This window comes from Chiloscyllium plagiosum, chromosome 41 (assembly GCF_004010195.1).
Source record: "Chiloscyllium plagiosum isolate BGI_BamShark_2017 chromosome 41, ASM401019v2, whole genome shotgun sequence".
Classification (NCBI taxonomy): Eukaryota; Metazoa; Chordata; class Chondrichthyes; order Orectolobiformes; family Hemiscylliidae; genus Chiloscyllium; species Chiloscyllium plagiosum.
The window spans coordinates 2,586,915-2,603,688 of NC_057750.1; the positions used below are offsets into that span (position 1 = coordinate 2,586,915).

The 16,774-nt window shown below is 41.4% G+C and overlaps 3 protein-coding genes across 10 annotated transcripts in view; 1 reads left to right on the forward strand and 2 right to left on the reverse strand.

Annotated features, from left to right (window-relative positions):
- Nucleotides 1-16,774, forward strand: part of sae1 (SUMO1 activating enzyme subunit 1) — a 180,090-nt gene that overhangs the window by 15,742 nt on the left and 147,574 nt on the right. The gene's annotated exons all lie outside the window — the stretch shown is intronic.
- On the reverse strand, nt 7,138-9,798 carry LOC122542746. The gene has a single exon (XM_043680744.1). It carries the CDS (start codon nt 9,222-9,224, stop codon nt 7,536-7,538), a length of 1,689 nt encoding a protein of 562 aa, XP_043536679.1. The 5' UTR covers nt 9,225-9,798; the 3' UTR covers nt 7,138-7,535.
- Nucleotides 15,322-16,774, reverse strand: part of ccdc9 (coiled-coil domain containing 9) — a 45,863-nt gene continuing 44,410 nt past the window's right edge. For all 6 annotated transcript variants that reach the window (XM_043680737.1, XM_043680740.1, XM_043680736.1 and 3 more), the window contains one exon: nt 15,322-15,755. In XM_043680737.1, coding sequence (XP_043536672.1) covers nt 15,751-15,755 — 5 coding nt within the window. In that variant the 3' untranslated portion in view covers nt 15,322-15,750. The remainder of the gene's footprint in view (nt 15,756-16,774) is intronic.

The following is a 16,774-nucleotide window of genomic DNA, read 5'->3' on the forward strand; positions in this document are numbered from 1 at the left end:
ACTATCGATGATACAAATATCTCAGCAAGAGGCCCTGCAATCACTTCCCTAGCCTCCCACAGAGTTCGAGGGTACGACTGATCAGGTCCTGGGGATTTATCCACCTTTATGCATTTCAAGAGATCCAGCACTTCCTCCTCTGTAATATGGACATTTATCAAGAAGTCACCATCTATTTCCCTACAGTCTATATCTTGCATGTCCTTCTCCACAGTAAACACTGATGCAAAATACTCATTTAGTATCTCCCCCATCTCCTGCGACTCACACAAAGGCTGCCTTGCTATCTTTGAGAGGCCCTATTCTCTCCTTAGTTACTCTTCTGTCCTTAATGTATTTATTAAATCCCTTTGAATTTTCCTTAACCCTATTTGCCAAAGCTATCTCATGTCCCCTTTTTGTCCCCCAATTTCCCTCTTAAGTATACTCCTACTGCCTTTATACTCTTCTAAGGATTCACACGATCTATACCTTACATATGCTTCTTTCTTTTTCTTAACCAAACCCTCAATTTCTTTAGTCATCCAGCATTCCCTACACCTGCCAGCCTTTCCTTTCACCCTAACAGGAATATATTATCTCTGGCCTCTCATTATCTCATTTCTGAAGGCTTCCCATTTTCCTGCCATCCCTTTACCTGCGAACATCTGCCCCCAATCGGATTTTGAAAGCTCTTGCCTAATTCCGATTTAAAAGTGGCTGGGCCTGTGCTTTCTTTGTAATTGCTGCCAATTCCTAAAATCACATTTATCTTATATATATGTTGGATCCCTTCCCTCCCCATCTCAAACTCCATTCTGCCACGATGTGGAGGAGCTGCTGTTGGACTGGGGTGGCAAAAGTCAGAAGTCACATGACACCAGGTTATAGTCCAAGAGGTTCATTTGAAATCACAAGCTTTCGGAGCGCTGCGCCTTTGTCAGGTGACTATAACCTGGTGTCGTGTGACTTCTGACTTTGTCTGTTCTGTCAGTCAGCTGTGGACTCAGAGCTGTAGTGAGCCCATGGACCCTTTAGAGCTAGCTTGGTTCTAACTCAGTTCCATTCTCCCAGTTTCTCTGTTTTTAATCTTTCATTCCAATAAGCCTTCTTTTTCTCTCAGTTGAGGATTCTCCTCCACCATGGATGAGAGGTCCCTTGAGTGTGTTCATCTCATTTGCAGGCTGTTCAATTCTGTTCTCACCTCTTCCTCCCCTCAACTCTCAGAAGCATAAGAGTATCCTTTCTAATTCAAAATCAAACTCACCACCTCATTTTGCCTCACGCCAAATCCTTTGGTTATTTAATCTTCTCCAACCTCCATACGTTTCATCTATCCCTGCCTCTGTATGATTAAACACCATTCCATCTCTTCCTTGTTCAAAGAACAAGGTAAGAGGACTCTGTTAGCTCTTGTCCTCTCTTGATTGATGCTGTCTCCCCTGCTGAGTATTTCTGTCATTACTTCAGCTTGCCAGACTCTTAGTGTCTAGAATTGGGGAAGACAGTTTGGAAATTAAAGTAAAATGAAAAGAGATGGAGAATTTTTTTCACACTGCATGTCATTTGTCTATGGAGATCTCTTCTCCAAATAGCCCTGGAGGCCATACAGTTGCTCTGAGCTTCCTTCAAAGTTCTACACACATCAGTCGATGTGCTGACACATTGCCCTCTGCTTTGGGAAACCACAGCAGCACATGGATTTTGGTGGTCTGCAGACCAACACAATATTTAGAGAGAGTATTGGTGGAGGCTGTGTCATTTAATATATTCTCAGCTGAGTTAGGCAGATTTTTGATCAATAAGTGACGGGGGACGGACAGACAGAAAACCTGACAAGTAACATGAACTACAAAGCTGGAGAGAATTTAGAATTTACACTGAGGTGCCAGTTAGGGGACAATTAGCTCCATTAGATAGATGGGATAATACACCAAAAAGGTGTCCCTTGAAGGGTTGATTTCTAAGGCTACAGCGAGGATAATGAAGCAAGGTTTTTGGGATCAAGATTTACTGATAGCAGGAAAAGCAATTTTGAATTTTGCTTTGGCTTTGTTAACGACAAGTGCTTGGAAGTGTAGTTCAATGAATATGAAAACTGCATTTCCTCAGAGAGATCAGCACAAGAGGGAAGGTTTTTTTCATTCTCCTAAAGAGGCATGAAATGTCATGGGGACATTGTGAAAGTTAAATAAGTCTGTACACAGCCTGAATGATGTTGCTGCAGGGCATTCAAGGAGATGGGCCAAGTGCTGGAAATGGAAACTGACAGAACTGCAGATGCTGTAAATCAGAGACAAAAATAGAAATTGCTGGAAAAGCTCATCAGGTTTGACAGCATCTGTGGAAAGAAATCAGAGTTAAAGTTTTGGGTCGAGTGACCCTTCCTCAGAATCCTTCTAAAACCTGCTGAGCTTTTCCAGCAATTCCTATTTTTGTGCTAGAAAATAGGATGAGAATAGTCGTATTCAAATGTAGTTTGGTGTTTGCTTTTGATTGGTGCAGATTCAATGAGCCCAAGGGCCCTTTTCTGTGCTGTAGACCTCTATGACTCTAGAGTTTGGTACTTTTCAGTAAGGACTGTCTTCAGTTAAAAGTGGACCCTGCCATGTTTTAGTGGCATCACAAAGGGTAGTCATCAAACATCTTTCTGAGTCAGATAGATGATGTTTTGTGGGTGGGACTAGTGAATTTAAAAAATATTGTCATAAACAGGCTTAAAGCAGAATTCCACATTGGAATCAAAGTTTCTGGAGTTTTTAAATACATTGGATTGGCGTTCAGGTAGAATAGACTGAATGTCACTTTGCAATAGCAATCTTAATTGCAAACTGTTAGCTGCATTGCTATTAGTCAAAGTAGGTCTACATAGAAAAACACAGCAGCTTCCAAAACTGAAATGGAAGAATTTTGCAATCTAATTGGAAGTTGAATTGGCTGAGCACCCAGTCAGGGCTAGATGCCAGTTTTAAATGATTAGAATTGAGTACAATGATGAAACATCCCAAGGTCAAAGCAAAAAAAAATTGGAAAAGAAATTAGTGGATAATTCTCTCTTGTGACTGGATAATGATTTAAGGCCATAAATACAACAGAAAAACTTTGTATGGATAATTAATATTTTAGAAATTCAAAACTAAATTTCTTTGCTCAGTAGAGTTAAGGGGTTTTAGTTATTTATCTGATAATAACGATAATTATTTTTTCTAGTCTATCCATAGTATGAATGAAGGTAAAATAGAAGCAAGGTCCATATTCTATTTGATTTTGTCTAGAGAGCTGTGACCCATGACTTCCATGTCTGTGTGGGAAATCCAAGATGTTTCTGGTGGTCTGGATGACCAGGATAAGGAGATACCTCCAGTTGGAGCAAATCAAGCTCCAGTTCAAGGCACTATAGTGTATTCACGAAGGTAAGAGCTTCATGAATACCACCTTTGCAGGGGTGGATAAATCTGTAGTTTAAGGTAGTGCAGGCTGAGGCAATCAGTGACCACCAGATAGAAGAAGGGTACCAGGCAGATCATCCCCCCATCTCACTCACCAAACACTTCTCAGCTTTGGGAAACAGTGTGTGTGATGGCTTTGTGAAGGACAGCCAAATTAGCTTATCTGTTCTTGCAGAAAGTCACAGAAAACATTGGGCTGAATGGCCTATATTCATTCTATGATTTAAGTATTCCCCTCTTGACTCCCATACTGGAGCATGGCCCTGCAGGTGTCCAAGCTAATTGAGAGCAACATGACCAAAACCAATCCAGTCCCCACCCAATATTTCAGACAAAACATTGAGTGTTTTTTTGGCATTCCATCCACCACCTTGGATGTTCAGTCCTTTCTCCTCCACAGTGGCTGCAGTGTGCATCAGCTAGAAGATGCACTGCATAATGCAACAAGGCTGCTTTGACAACACCTTCCAAATCCATAGCCTTTGCCATCTAGAAGAACAAAGGTAGCAGATACAAGGCATCATCACAACTTGCAAGCTTTCCTCTGAATTACACAATATACTACCAATCCTTCATTGTTGTAGTGTCAACATGCTGGGACTCCCTTCCCAAAAGCACTTGGAGGGTATCGACCCCACTTCAAATAGACTGCAGTGGTTCAAGAAGGCCACCATCACCTTCTCCAGGACAATTATGGATGGGCAATAAATGTTGGCTTGGCCAATGATGCCCAGATCTCATGAATAAACTAAAACAAATTCACACATGCAATTGGGTGAGTTAGGCAGGAGTGGTGGGTGTATGTAGGCCACTTGAAAGGTGGAATGCTGGATTCTAATTGAAAGAAAAATCTTGTCTCTAACCCAGATTGCTGTGATCAACAGCAGCTATTTGTGATTCTGGCATTCACACCTCCCCTAGACATTGAAGGCATAGGAAAAAAGAGGAGTAGGTCATTTGGCTCCTTGGGCCCGCTCCACCATTCAATTTGATGATGCCTGATCTGATTACAGCTCCAACTGTACTTTCATGTCTGCCCCACATATTACCTCAATCCCTTATAAATCAAAATTCTAAATAATTCAGCCTTAAAGGTATTCAATGACTCTCTGGGAAGGAGAATTTCAAAGGCCAATGACCTTCTGAGAGAAGGAATTCATCCTCATCTGTGTCTTAAATGAGAGACCCATCATTTTGAAGATAAACTCTTAGTTCTGCATTCCCTCCCTTGCCCCATTATGAGAACCGTCCTCTCAGCATCTCCGCTGTACAACTGCCTCACAATGTTACATGTCTTAATAAGATCACCTCTCAGTCTTCTAATGAGTTTAAACCTAATCTGCTCACTCTTTCTTCAAAGATACACCCTTCATCCCATGATTCAATCTTGTGAAACTTTTCTGAATGTCTGACGATGCAAGTATATCCCTCCTTATCTGGGACAAAAAACAATATGCCCTTCCTGATGAGGGGCTTATGCCTGAAATGTCAACACTCCTGCTCATTGGGTGTTGCCTGACCTGCTGTGATTTTCCAGCACTGCATTCTCGACTCTGATCTCCAGCATCTGCAGTCCTCACTTTCTCCTAAAACCTATATGCAGGACCCTACATATTGTCTTACCAATACCCTTTACAATTATATTAAAACTTCCCTACGTCTATACCCTATCCTCCTGCAATTTAGAATTGTCCTATCACCACTCCCTTTTACCTTGCATCATCAACTCTTTTGTTATTTAATCTCTCTTGTCTTTTATCCTGTCACAAGTTCTCTTTTTGTGTGGTGCCCCTCACTCTCTGGCTTACAAACTGTTACATCTCTAAATTCTCCCAGTTCAGATGAAAGATTAATGAAATGTTAACTTTTATCTGTCTCCAAGAAACTGCCAGACTTACTGAATGTGTCTGGAATCATTTGATCAGTGATCAGCCATTATGTCCCTTCTACAAAAGGGACATGTTCCATCCTATACTAAAACTGAATTAAATGCAAATATAATTGTCACAGAAACAGTGCAAATCTTGTAAGATTGTGATGATATTGTCAATCAGATCACAAACTTGGAAAACTAACTCCATTTCTCTCCACAGGTGCTTCCTGGGCTGCTAAGAATTTTCAGCATTTTTTCCCTTTATCATGTTTGTTACTTGTTTTCATGATGACAATATTAACTAACAAAATAAATACAATAATGTATAATTCTAGTGTTGAGGGGGTGCAATAAAGACAAATTTGCCATAGTCCTACTGGACAATTGGGGTGTTCTCTCATTAGAGAGGGATGACTGGTAGTGTTTTAACCTGAATGTCACTACTCCTCAGGTGAGGGGAGAAGGTGTGAAGGAGAGCCTTTCATGATAATCTCAACCGGTGCAAGAATTGAACCTACATTATTGGCATCACAAATAAGCCAACCAGCTAACTGAACTAACCAAGCTCCTAAGAGATCACAATAACACCCTATGAGTATCAGCATCAGTATATTAGCAGTAAATATATTTCTAGGAAGTTTCTTACCAGTTATTTTGACAAAGACAAACACAGTCAGGTAATACTCATATTGAAATAACAAAAGTAACTTTGAAATGAAAGTGTTAAATATTCAAATATTATTATTCATACAACCTCATTTCAAAGACCTTACAGTGATTTCAAAATTTGCAACAACCCACTAACCGGGATATCAATTAGGCCACTGAATTCCCCATTGTTGCATTAGACACCTTAACCAGGAATTTATAGTGTTCAGTATGTCTAAAGGCCTGCTGTTTTAAACTCCTCTGTGCACTATTAACTGGAGAGATTAATGCCTCCTTTGAAAAACTGGGCAAAAAGGGACTATCTTGGCAATGTGATGTATGCTTGCGTGGTAAGATAAATCTGATTTTCAAGTTTCAGCCCATTTTCTCCTTCCCGTTCTCTTTCTCATTGTTTTAGTATTGTCAAAAGCTGGAAGACAGACACTATGTGTGATTCTGGAACAGCAATGATACCATCATTGAAATCGAAGCATCATAGAGAAATTTACACTGGTACATTTTATACAGTTTGTGATTTCTAGAGAAACAGATGAGAAAAGTATGATAAAAAAGTTAAGAGTTATGTGAAAACAATAGTCTATTGTTTCTTTCTTGTTAATGTTTGCAATCTGCTGCTAGAATACAAATTGATCCCAAAAATGTTACTGATACTGTGGAGAATTCAACGACTCAACAGTTGATGAGGACATTTAACCTACCACAGTTGCATATTTGCTTTTAGAAGTCAAACTCTTTAGAATTGTGCCATCAAGTTTACATTGCCTCACCCTATCCATTCTGCCCACCATAGTCCTTCTGCCAAAATGCATCAACAGGAATAATGAGCAAAGGAAGGTCTCAGGACAATGATTGCAATATCAGTCTGTATCAAGATAAAATCTGTTCTTCCTTTGAATACTCAATAGCCAATGGTATTGCTAATAAGGAATCAAAATGAACAGCAATCTTCAGTTGGATTGAATTAGATGGTAGAGATAATTGGACCTGACTGCATACTATACAGTTCCCATTTTAAAACTGCATATTCTGTTCTCATGCTTATGATTTCATTATAAATCACCATACTTATATACACAATAAAACTATTTATTCAAATTTGTAACACTGTAATGACAGCTTCCTGTAAGGATCTCACTACATTCACTGGTGCGAATGGTGTAATTACAAATAACAAGTTTAAATAGAAAGTTTCTATTATAAGTGTGGATACTGAAACTTAAAATGAAAGAAAAAGGTAGGCAACACAGGCAGGTAAATTGTTTAATATCTTGTAGGTTTGTAATACAAAATATTTTAAGTGTGTGATACTCTTAAGACTATACTGAGCATGTAAAATGACACATTGTGAAGAACTGTAAGTATCAGAAAATATTTAACTTAAATAAAAGCTATTGTGTTTTCTGGTTTTGTAACCTTTTTTCTTTAAATGTTATTTGACACAAAAGGGGAAAAGATTGTTAAAAATCAGAATATAATGCAATCAATATTAGCAGTAATTATGGTAGTTATTTAAAATATATTGCCAAGTGTCTTTCTCCTAAGATAAAAACAGTTCAGTTGCAAAGCTATGTTATTGGGAGTGTTGGTAAAGAATTAGTTACAGTATTTTTATATGTGTCCTCTGCATTGACCTGGCTTTGCTTCCAAGTGGTAGATGGCTGCTCCTTATTGGTATTGAGATTTTGCAGGACATGGTGATCTTCAAGGTCAGTTGTCCCAGTGTGACGCAACTCCTTGTTCTCCCAGATTTCTGCTGGCTTGGAGGGGCTAAGTAATGGTAATCTTGATATGTGAGTAACAGTACTTGCTGGTTCCTTGGTGAGCATCCAATCTAACCTGTCGCTGTGTGATCCAATGGAATTTTTCCTTTCTCGATTCTTTGGTGTTATGTCCAAAACCCTTAGCTTAGCAAATACATTGTACTTATCTGTCAGATTGAGGTTTTTGTAAGAGCGCTGATTGCCCAACTCACTGTTATCTACACTTGTGAGGGCAGTGTGAAACAGACCTGGGTCAGTTGTAGGTTTGGCCATAGTTGGAATGTTCTCAATTCTTTTGGCATTGCTAGTAGAGATTACAGCCGAACTCTCATCATTTCCATCCATTTTATTTCTAAGTACCTCATCATGCCAGTTATTATGAACCAAATCTGTCAATAGACTCATAGCATGGGTGGACTCCATATTACTTTTGGTATAAAAGCCATGTCTTGATTGGGTTGTGTATTGACTGTCCATTTTGACCTCCTTCGTTTTGCTGTCGGTGTCGCTTTTGACGTGTTGATTCAGGCCTAGCAGAGTCGATGCAACTCCCAATTCCCCTACATTGGAGGTACTGATTGCCCACCGGTTTGATTCCATACTCGCTGCATCGCTCTTGCCTGCTTGATTCGGGTCATTGGGAGGTGGGTTTATTACCTTCTTCTGGCCGGCCGCTTGGGGTGCTTGCAGCGTGGAAATGCCCCGAGCAGCGATGCCGATACCGCTGTCCGTGGTGCTGCCGTTTCCGCTATCGGCGAGAGTAGAGCTCTGCTGGTGGCTGCTGGAACTGGGAGCCTTGAGCGAGCCGCTGTCCGAGGTGCTGAACGCACGGCTCTTGACAGTCGCTCCCCTGCCGCTGGCGCCCCTTTGGTCACTGTCCAAGGTGCTGAATGCCATACTCCTGGCGGTCGCCTGGTCGTCGCTGTCCGTGGTCCTGAACGCCCCGTTGTCGGTGACCGCGTCAATAAGACTGCGAGCACCGGGGATGCTGCTGCCAATTGCCCTGGGCTCACTGTTCTCGGTGATTAGCATGAGACCGGTGCCGCTGTTGACCGTGGTGCTGAAGCCGGCGAAAGCACCGTGCACCATCCCGGACCCCCGCCTCGGTGAGTTCACAAAATCGCCAGTCCGACCGCCCGAGCGTCTCAAATGGCTCCTCTCGTATCGCGGATTGCTGAAACCTCTTGGACTATTCCTTACTGCGTTGAAGGCACTTCTCCGTCTATGCCCGACGCTAGAGTTGCCGGTTTCTACATTGGCCACGGTTAAGTTGCTGTTGGACGGTCCTGGTTTCGTGCGGACCGGCTCCCAAATTAAAGTGTAATAGATCACCAGAATCACCGCCGTCAAAGATACACACAGCAGATAAGCAAAGACCGTTGCAAGTCTCATCCACGTCTTTTGGGTTTTGGCTGTGATTTTCGCTTTCTTGTCTCCCGTAAAGCTGGGACCTCTCATCTGCTTCCCAATCCCATCAGGTGCCCTGTTTTTCATTTCGGCCTTTAAGCTTGCAAAGCAAAACTAAGTAATGGCCACTTCATTACTCGGAGAAAAAAACGCGGGGCCAATTCGTCATAGCTCGCATGTCCTTAAACCTCTTATTATTAGCCTATTTTACCTTTTCAGTTTCCCCAGCGAGACTGATATAGAAACATGCTTTTGTTTACAGCGACAGCCAGAGAAGTCGTCCCGCCTCCAAGCTCCAGCAGTTGGCTAGTGTCAAAATGAGGAATCCTTCGTTAGCTCGGCAGCATGTAATTTAAAACGTTCCAGCCCACCTCTGCTGGCTAAAACAGACACGCAATGATCGAATATTAAAGGGCGATTGCCCCCAACCCCCCAAACACCAATCGTTCTTTACTACCTCTTGTGATTAATAGCCAGATGCACAGAATGACACAGCACGGCAGATGGTTGTTCGGCCCATTATGATTGTACTAGCGCTTTCCAACCTCTCCACTTAACTCTGCATTTTTACTGTACTTATCATTTTTTCAAAAAAGTTATTATGAGTGGAGTGTGTTATTTCCCCGTCCAACTCTACTCTGATTTAGTCCCTGCCCTCCCCTCCCCTTCACTGATGATGCAGCATTGCCCTTTGATGTGAAGGGCACTGCTTGTCATTGGCCACTGGGGTGTTCCTTTTTTTTCTGGTGGTGGAAATTACATAAAGATTTGTGCACCTTGTGTCTTTCACTGTGTCTCACACCTACACACACACACAACATGGGGGCTGGGTAAAAAAAAACAGGATTGTTAGATATCCTGTTCACTCAGAGCTGGCTCTGAGGGAGCTGGAAGAAAAAAAAACGTTATTATGGATTCTACTTCCACTGTTCTTTCAGTAAATGCCAGACCACGATAAAACCTAACTTGCAGTCACATTTGCAGATGACACAAAACTAAGTGGAAAGGCAGGTTGCAAGAAGGATAGGAACAATTTAAAGAGAGATACTTACAGGATAAGTAAAGTGGGCAAAAAAGTGGACCAATGGAATATCATGTGGGAAAATGTGTAGTTGTTAATTTTGGAAGGGAGAATAAAAGAACAGAATATTACTTAAATGAAGAACTACAGAAAGCTGTGACACAAAGGGAGTTGGGGATACTTGTGCACAAAACATAGGTGCAGCAGGTAATCAGGAAGGCGAACAGAATGTTAGTCTTTATTTCAAGGGGGTTGGAACATAAAAATAGGGATACCTTACTACAACTGCACAAAGTGCTGGTGAGGCCACATCTGGTGTACTGTGAGCAGGTTTAGTTCCCTTTAAGAAAATATGTTATTTCATTGGAGGCAGTTCAGAGAAGATTCAATTGAATTATCCCAGATATAGAAGGAGTTTTATAAACAAAAGATGAACAGGTTGGGTCTCTGGAGTTTAGGTGAATGAGAGATGATTTCATTGAAACATATCAGACTATTAAAAGGAGCTTGACAGAGTCAATGCTGAGAGGATGTTTCCCCTCATGGGAGAGTCAAGACCAAAGGGCACAGTCTCAGAATAAAGGGGCACCAATTTACAACTGAGATGGAGGAATTTCTTCTCTCAGACAGTTAAGAGTCTTGGTAAATCCTTCCCACAGAGAGCTTGTATATTTAAGGCTGAAATGGACAGATTCCTGATTAGTTGGGGAATTAAGGGTGATGGAGAAGGGTACAAAAGTGGATGCGAGGATGTTGGATCAAGCATGACCCTACTGAATGGCAGTTAATATTTCTTATGATCTTAACCTCTTTTGGCCAAAATAAAAACTACAGTTTCTTCAATTTTACCACATAACCTGAAATCCATTATACCTCATACTTTTTTGTGAATTGCTGTAGTATTGAAAAAAGATCATGATCTCCTTCCTAAAATATGGTGCCCAAAGTAGCTACAATACTTGATCTGGAGTCTAACAAATGTTTATAGAGTCTTAGAGATGTACAGCATGGAAACAGACTTATCGGTCCAACTCATCTATGCCGACCAGATATCTTAACCTAATCTAGTCCCATTTGCTAGCACTTGGTCCATATCCCTTTAATCCCTTCCTATTCATATTCCCATTCAGGTGCCTTTTAAATGTTGTAATTGTACCAATCTCCACCACTTCCTCTGCCAGCTCATCCCATACACGCTCCACCCTCTGCATGAAAAAGTTGCGCCTTAGGTCCCTTTTAAATTTTTTCCCTCTCACCTTATGCCCTCTAGTTTGGGACTCCCCCATTCCAGGGAAAAGACCTTGTCTATGAACTTACCCATGCCCCTCACGATTTTACAAACCTCTATAAAAGGTCACCCATCAGCCTTCGACACTCCAGGGAAGACAGCCCCAGCCTATTCAACCTCCCTCTGTAGCTCAAATCCTCCAACCCTGGCAATATCCTTGTAAATCTTTTCTGAATCCTTTCAAGTTTCACAACATTCCTTCCAATAGGAAGGAGACCAGAATTGCAAACAATATTCCAAAAGTGGCCTAACCAATGTCCTGTACAGCCACAACATGACCTGCCAACCCAACTGCTCAATGTCTTTCTAATAAAGGAAAGCATACCAAACGCCTTCTTCACTATCCTATCTACCAGCGAGTCCACCTTCAAGGAACTATAAACCTGCACTCCAAGGTCTCTTTGTTCAGAACACTCCCCAGGACCTTACCATTAAGTGTATAAGTCCTGCCCTGATTTGCCTTTCCAAAATGCAGCACCTCACATTTATCTAAATTAAACTCCATTTGCCACTCCTCAGCCCATTGGCCCATCTGATTAAGATCCCACTGTAATCGGAGGTAACCTTCTTCGCTGTCCATGACACCTCCAATTTTGGTGTCATCTGCAAACTTACTAACTATACCTCCTATATTCACATGCAAATAATTTATATAAATGATTAAAAGTTGTGGACCCAGCACTGATCCTTGTGGTTTACCACTGGTCACAGGCTTCCAGTCTGAAAAGCAGCCAGTTCTGTATCCAAATGGCAAGTTCTCCCTGTATTTCAGGAGATTTACCTTGGCTAACCAGTCTACTATGAGGAACCTTGTTGAACGCCTTACTGAAATCTATATAGTTCATGCCCACCACTCTGCCCTCATCAATCCTCTTTGTGACTTCTTCAAAAACAAAACTCAATCAAGTTTGAGACATGATTTCGCATGCACAAAGCCATATTAACGACCCCTAATCAGTTCTTGCCTTTCCAAACACATATACATCTTGTCCCTCAGGATTCCCTCCAACAACTTGCCCACGACTGATGTCAGACTCACCGTTGTACAGTTCCCTGGCTTTTCCTTATCACCTTTCTTAAATAATGGCACCACATTTGCCAACCTCCAGTCTTCCAGCACCTCACCTGTGACTATTGATGATACAAATATCTCAGTGAGGGGCCCAGCAATCACTTCCCTAGCTTCCCACAGAGTTCTAGGGTACACCTGATCAGGTCATGGGGGTTTATCCACTTAAGCATTTCAAAACATCCAACACTTCCTCCTGTGTAATATGTACATTTTTCAAGATGTCACCATCTATTTCCCCACATTCTGTATCTTCCATGTCGTTCTCTAAACACTGATGCAAAATATTCATTTAGTATCTCCCCCATCTCCTGCCTTCCACACAAAGTCTGCCTTGCTGATCTTTCAGGGGCCCTATTCTCTCTCTAGTTATCTTTTTTCCTTAATGCATGTATAAAATCCCTTTGGATTCTCCTTAACCCTATTTGCCAAAGCTCTCAAGTTCTCTTTTTGCCCTCTTGATTTCCCTCTTAAGTATACTCTAAGGATTTACTCGATCTATCCTGTCTATACTTGATATATTCTTCCTTCTTTTTCTTAATCAAAATCTCAATTTCTCTAGCTATCCAGCATTCCCTACACCTACCAGCCTTTCCTTTCACTCTAACAGGAACACACTGTCTCTGGGCTCTCTATTTTTGAAGGCTTCCCATTTTCCAGCTGTCCCTTTACCTGCAAACATCTGCATCAAAAGCAACAGCTTTTGAAAGTTCTTGCCTAATACCATCAAAATTAGCCTTCCTCCAATTTAGAACGTCAACTTTTAGACCCAGTCTATCCTTTTCCATCACTATCTTAAAACTAATAGAATTATGGTTGCTGGCCCCAACATGCTCCCCCACTGACATCTCAGTCGCCTGCCCTGCCTTATTTCCCCAAGAGTAGGTCAAGTTTTGCAGCTTCTGTAGTAGGTACATCCACATACCGAATCAGAAATATTTCTTGTGTACACTTAAATTCCACTGGATCTAAACCCTTAACGCTAAACCCTTAATAGCAGTCCCAGTCTATGTTTGTAAAGTTAAAATTCCCTACCATAACCACCCTATTATTCCTACAGATAACAGAGACCGCCTTACAAATTTGTTTCTCAATTTCCTGTTGACTGTATGTGTTGTCACTGACAAATTGTCTACTTTTAAAAAGAGAACACAAGGTATCAGTGAAAGTACACTTCAAAATATTTCAAAACACAGTTTGAAGGTGATCTATTGCAGAACTAGTCCTTGGTGGGTTTAACAGGAAATGGATATGGAAGCCAGACAGAACAAGTATTTTGATTGTTGTCATCAAGGTGAGATGGTTGGGTGTGTATGTTTCCAACCATTGTACCTCCTTCTGTAACTGATGCTGCCAAATGCCATCCACATTTCAAAAAGCGAGGAGTCATAGGAAAGCCTCAGCCAACACAAGGTTGGTCACAGATGGGAGCATTAAGTGTGCTAATCTGTTCTGCTTTTAGGGTGTAGGTCTGCTCACTGAGCTGTAGGTTTGATATCCAGATGTTTTATTACCTGGCTAGGCATCATCATCAGTGGCGACCTCCAAGTGAAGCGAAGCTGTTGTCTCCTGCTTTCTGTTTATATGTTTGTCCTGGATGGGGTTCCTGGGGTTTGTGGTGATGTCATTTCCTGTTCATTTTCTGAGGGGTTGATAGATGGCATCTAGATCTATGTGTTTGTTTATGGCGTTGTGGTTGGAGTGCCAGGCCTCTAGGAATTCTCTGGCATGTCTTTGCTTAGCCTGTCCCAGGATAGATGTGTTGTCCCAGTCCCAGCCACAAAAAGACATGATCCCCTCTCCCTCGTAGCCCTACACACGGATGAAAAAAACCCACCATTTTGACTGGGACAACACACTTCGCTTCACTTGGAGGTTGCCACTGATGATGTTACCTAGCCAGGTAATGAAACGTCTGGATATCAAACCTACAGCTCAGCGAGCAAACCTACACCCTAAACCTCAAACCTTCACAAACCTTGTGTTCTGCTTTTCTTTGACTAGCACTCTGGATTTTGTTTTACATGCAATGGAGGGGACAAATACAGGTTTAACACAGTACCTTCAAGAATACAACATTCCCTCAAAGTTGCTCTGAAGTATAAGCTTGGTTAACCGGTTTACTTTCTTCCCTTCTTGTCCCAGTGACAAGAGTGTTATGGAGGCAAGATTGATACTAATCTGTGCTGCATACCTTCTCAAACTAGAGAATAGGATTGAAACAGATAGATGGAATTAAAATACCATTGCTCCAACAACCTTTTAAAACATTGTTGGGAGAAACAGAGAATGGATCCGACATCAGACAGCACAATTAGGTCAGTGTGCATTGGATGGAGTCTATCCAAGAAATGGCTGATGTCAGCTGTGAAGCAGAAAATGGTGAAGAAAGCTTGTCAACACAGGAGGAAAAACATTGCAACGGCGTTGGTGCAAATATCTTATTAATTTCCAAATCTTAAAAGACAGAAGGATAGTAAGTGCATGGGATTAGCCACATCGCCAAGTCACACACCGTCCTCATCGGAGATGTATAAATCATCATTTCTCCACCATTGCTGGGTCAATATCATTGAACTCTACTGAACTACACAATGGGACCACCACAATCCCATAGACTGAAGCACTTCACAGGAGTGGCTCACTACTGCCATCTGAAAGGTACCTTAGGGAAATGTGCATTAAATTGAGTATTTGTAATAAAATGTGGATTATAAGTAGAATGCCACAGTAATAAAATGGGAATGTTGCAGTTTCAAAAACAAATTCAGTCACTTTTTTTCCGCAAGTGCTCAACAGAATGCAATTTGGTCCAGAACATGTTTATTATAATGATAGAGATGTAATGCATTATTTAGTGTTGCAAAAATAACATTCAACCAATAGTTTCTCTCCCCACACTGAAAGGCAGGACCCTTTCAACCCAGTTTGTTCAATGTTATGGTTGGGGAGGCCGCCAGTTCACTTGCAACTACTTGAATATATACATATATAGTTCTCAAAACCTTTTGGTGTAAAGATTATAGTCATTCCCGATGGCATTTCAAGAATTCTAATCTGACCCTTCAACCCCAGGCCCAGTAATTTCCGACACCAATCAGATTTCCACAACTTCTGCTCTGACTAGTTCTGAACTCATTTAATGGCAGTTTTTGGTACACCATTTATCTTCCCACGTGTGGATTGATGCGATTTTCTCTAGCTGAGTGGACAGTCTCCAATCCAGTGGTCTTGGTCAACCTGTAAATAAGATGGACACAAGTTTAGCAGAAAACACAAACTGAGAATTGCTCCATTAACTGTCACAGAAAATTCAAATTCCACTTACAAAGAGGATTTCCATCAGCTACACCTACCATTTCCCAGAGATCTCTTTCCGAAAAGGCACTTGGCTTTTGCAGTCCATCCTTCTTGAAGGAAGTGACATATCCCCATCATGGTGAATTTATTTGAAGGATTATAGATTTTTGTTACAACCCAAGCCATCACACTATTAAACTGCCATGCACTTTTCAAATCCGTCTTTTGCTAGTTTTAACCTTTGCTCCTTCATTCTGCCAGTTGTGTCTATGATATTTTACCTGTAGAGATTTGAACTTCTACACTACTCACTCTCTTAAGAATCTTTTCCCCAAAGTCCCACAGCCGTTGTTGGCCTCTAAAGCTGCTACCGTACTGATAAGTCAAGAAATATTTATAATCCTTGATATGCCTTTAGAATTTGCTGGTTACTTAAGTCAAATAATCACCCTGCCCATAACCAGTTTCCTAACCAATTTGTACAAAATGTAATTGAGCTTAAAAAAAATTCCCAAGAATAGACCATTTAATCCTTTGGAGGCTGTTCAATTCAATCAAGGTTCATCTTCTGTCTCAGCATCACTTTCCTGTTCCTTCCCCGATATCTCCAAAAACCAAGCTCATGATTGCTGGGATGCAAACAAAATCCAGGGTCTCTTCCCTTTTAACTGAGGTAGCCTCATTAACACCAAGCGCATACAAGTGATACAGACCTTCCCCACACGCTCTGCGTTAGACTTTATCAGTTGATGATTTCCATTAAATCCTGCCTTTACTCTGTAACAGTTCACCACATGAAGTGGTGTCTCCTCAGAGTTTCACATACAATGAGAGCAGCAACCTTGGCCCGTGACTGACTTTCAAGCTGTCGAGAGCACATTCAAAACATCTCTGGATAGTGCAAGTGACTCCCTCCACTCTAATACACAGCAAACAAGAGAATAAGTGTACAGCACCCA

Coding starts and splice junctions, on each gene's coding strand:
- LOC122542746 (XM_043680744.1), bottom strand. CDS start 9,224: ATGAAAAACAGGGCACCTGATGGGATTGGGAAGCAGATGAGAGGTCCC.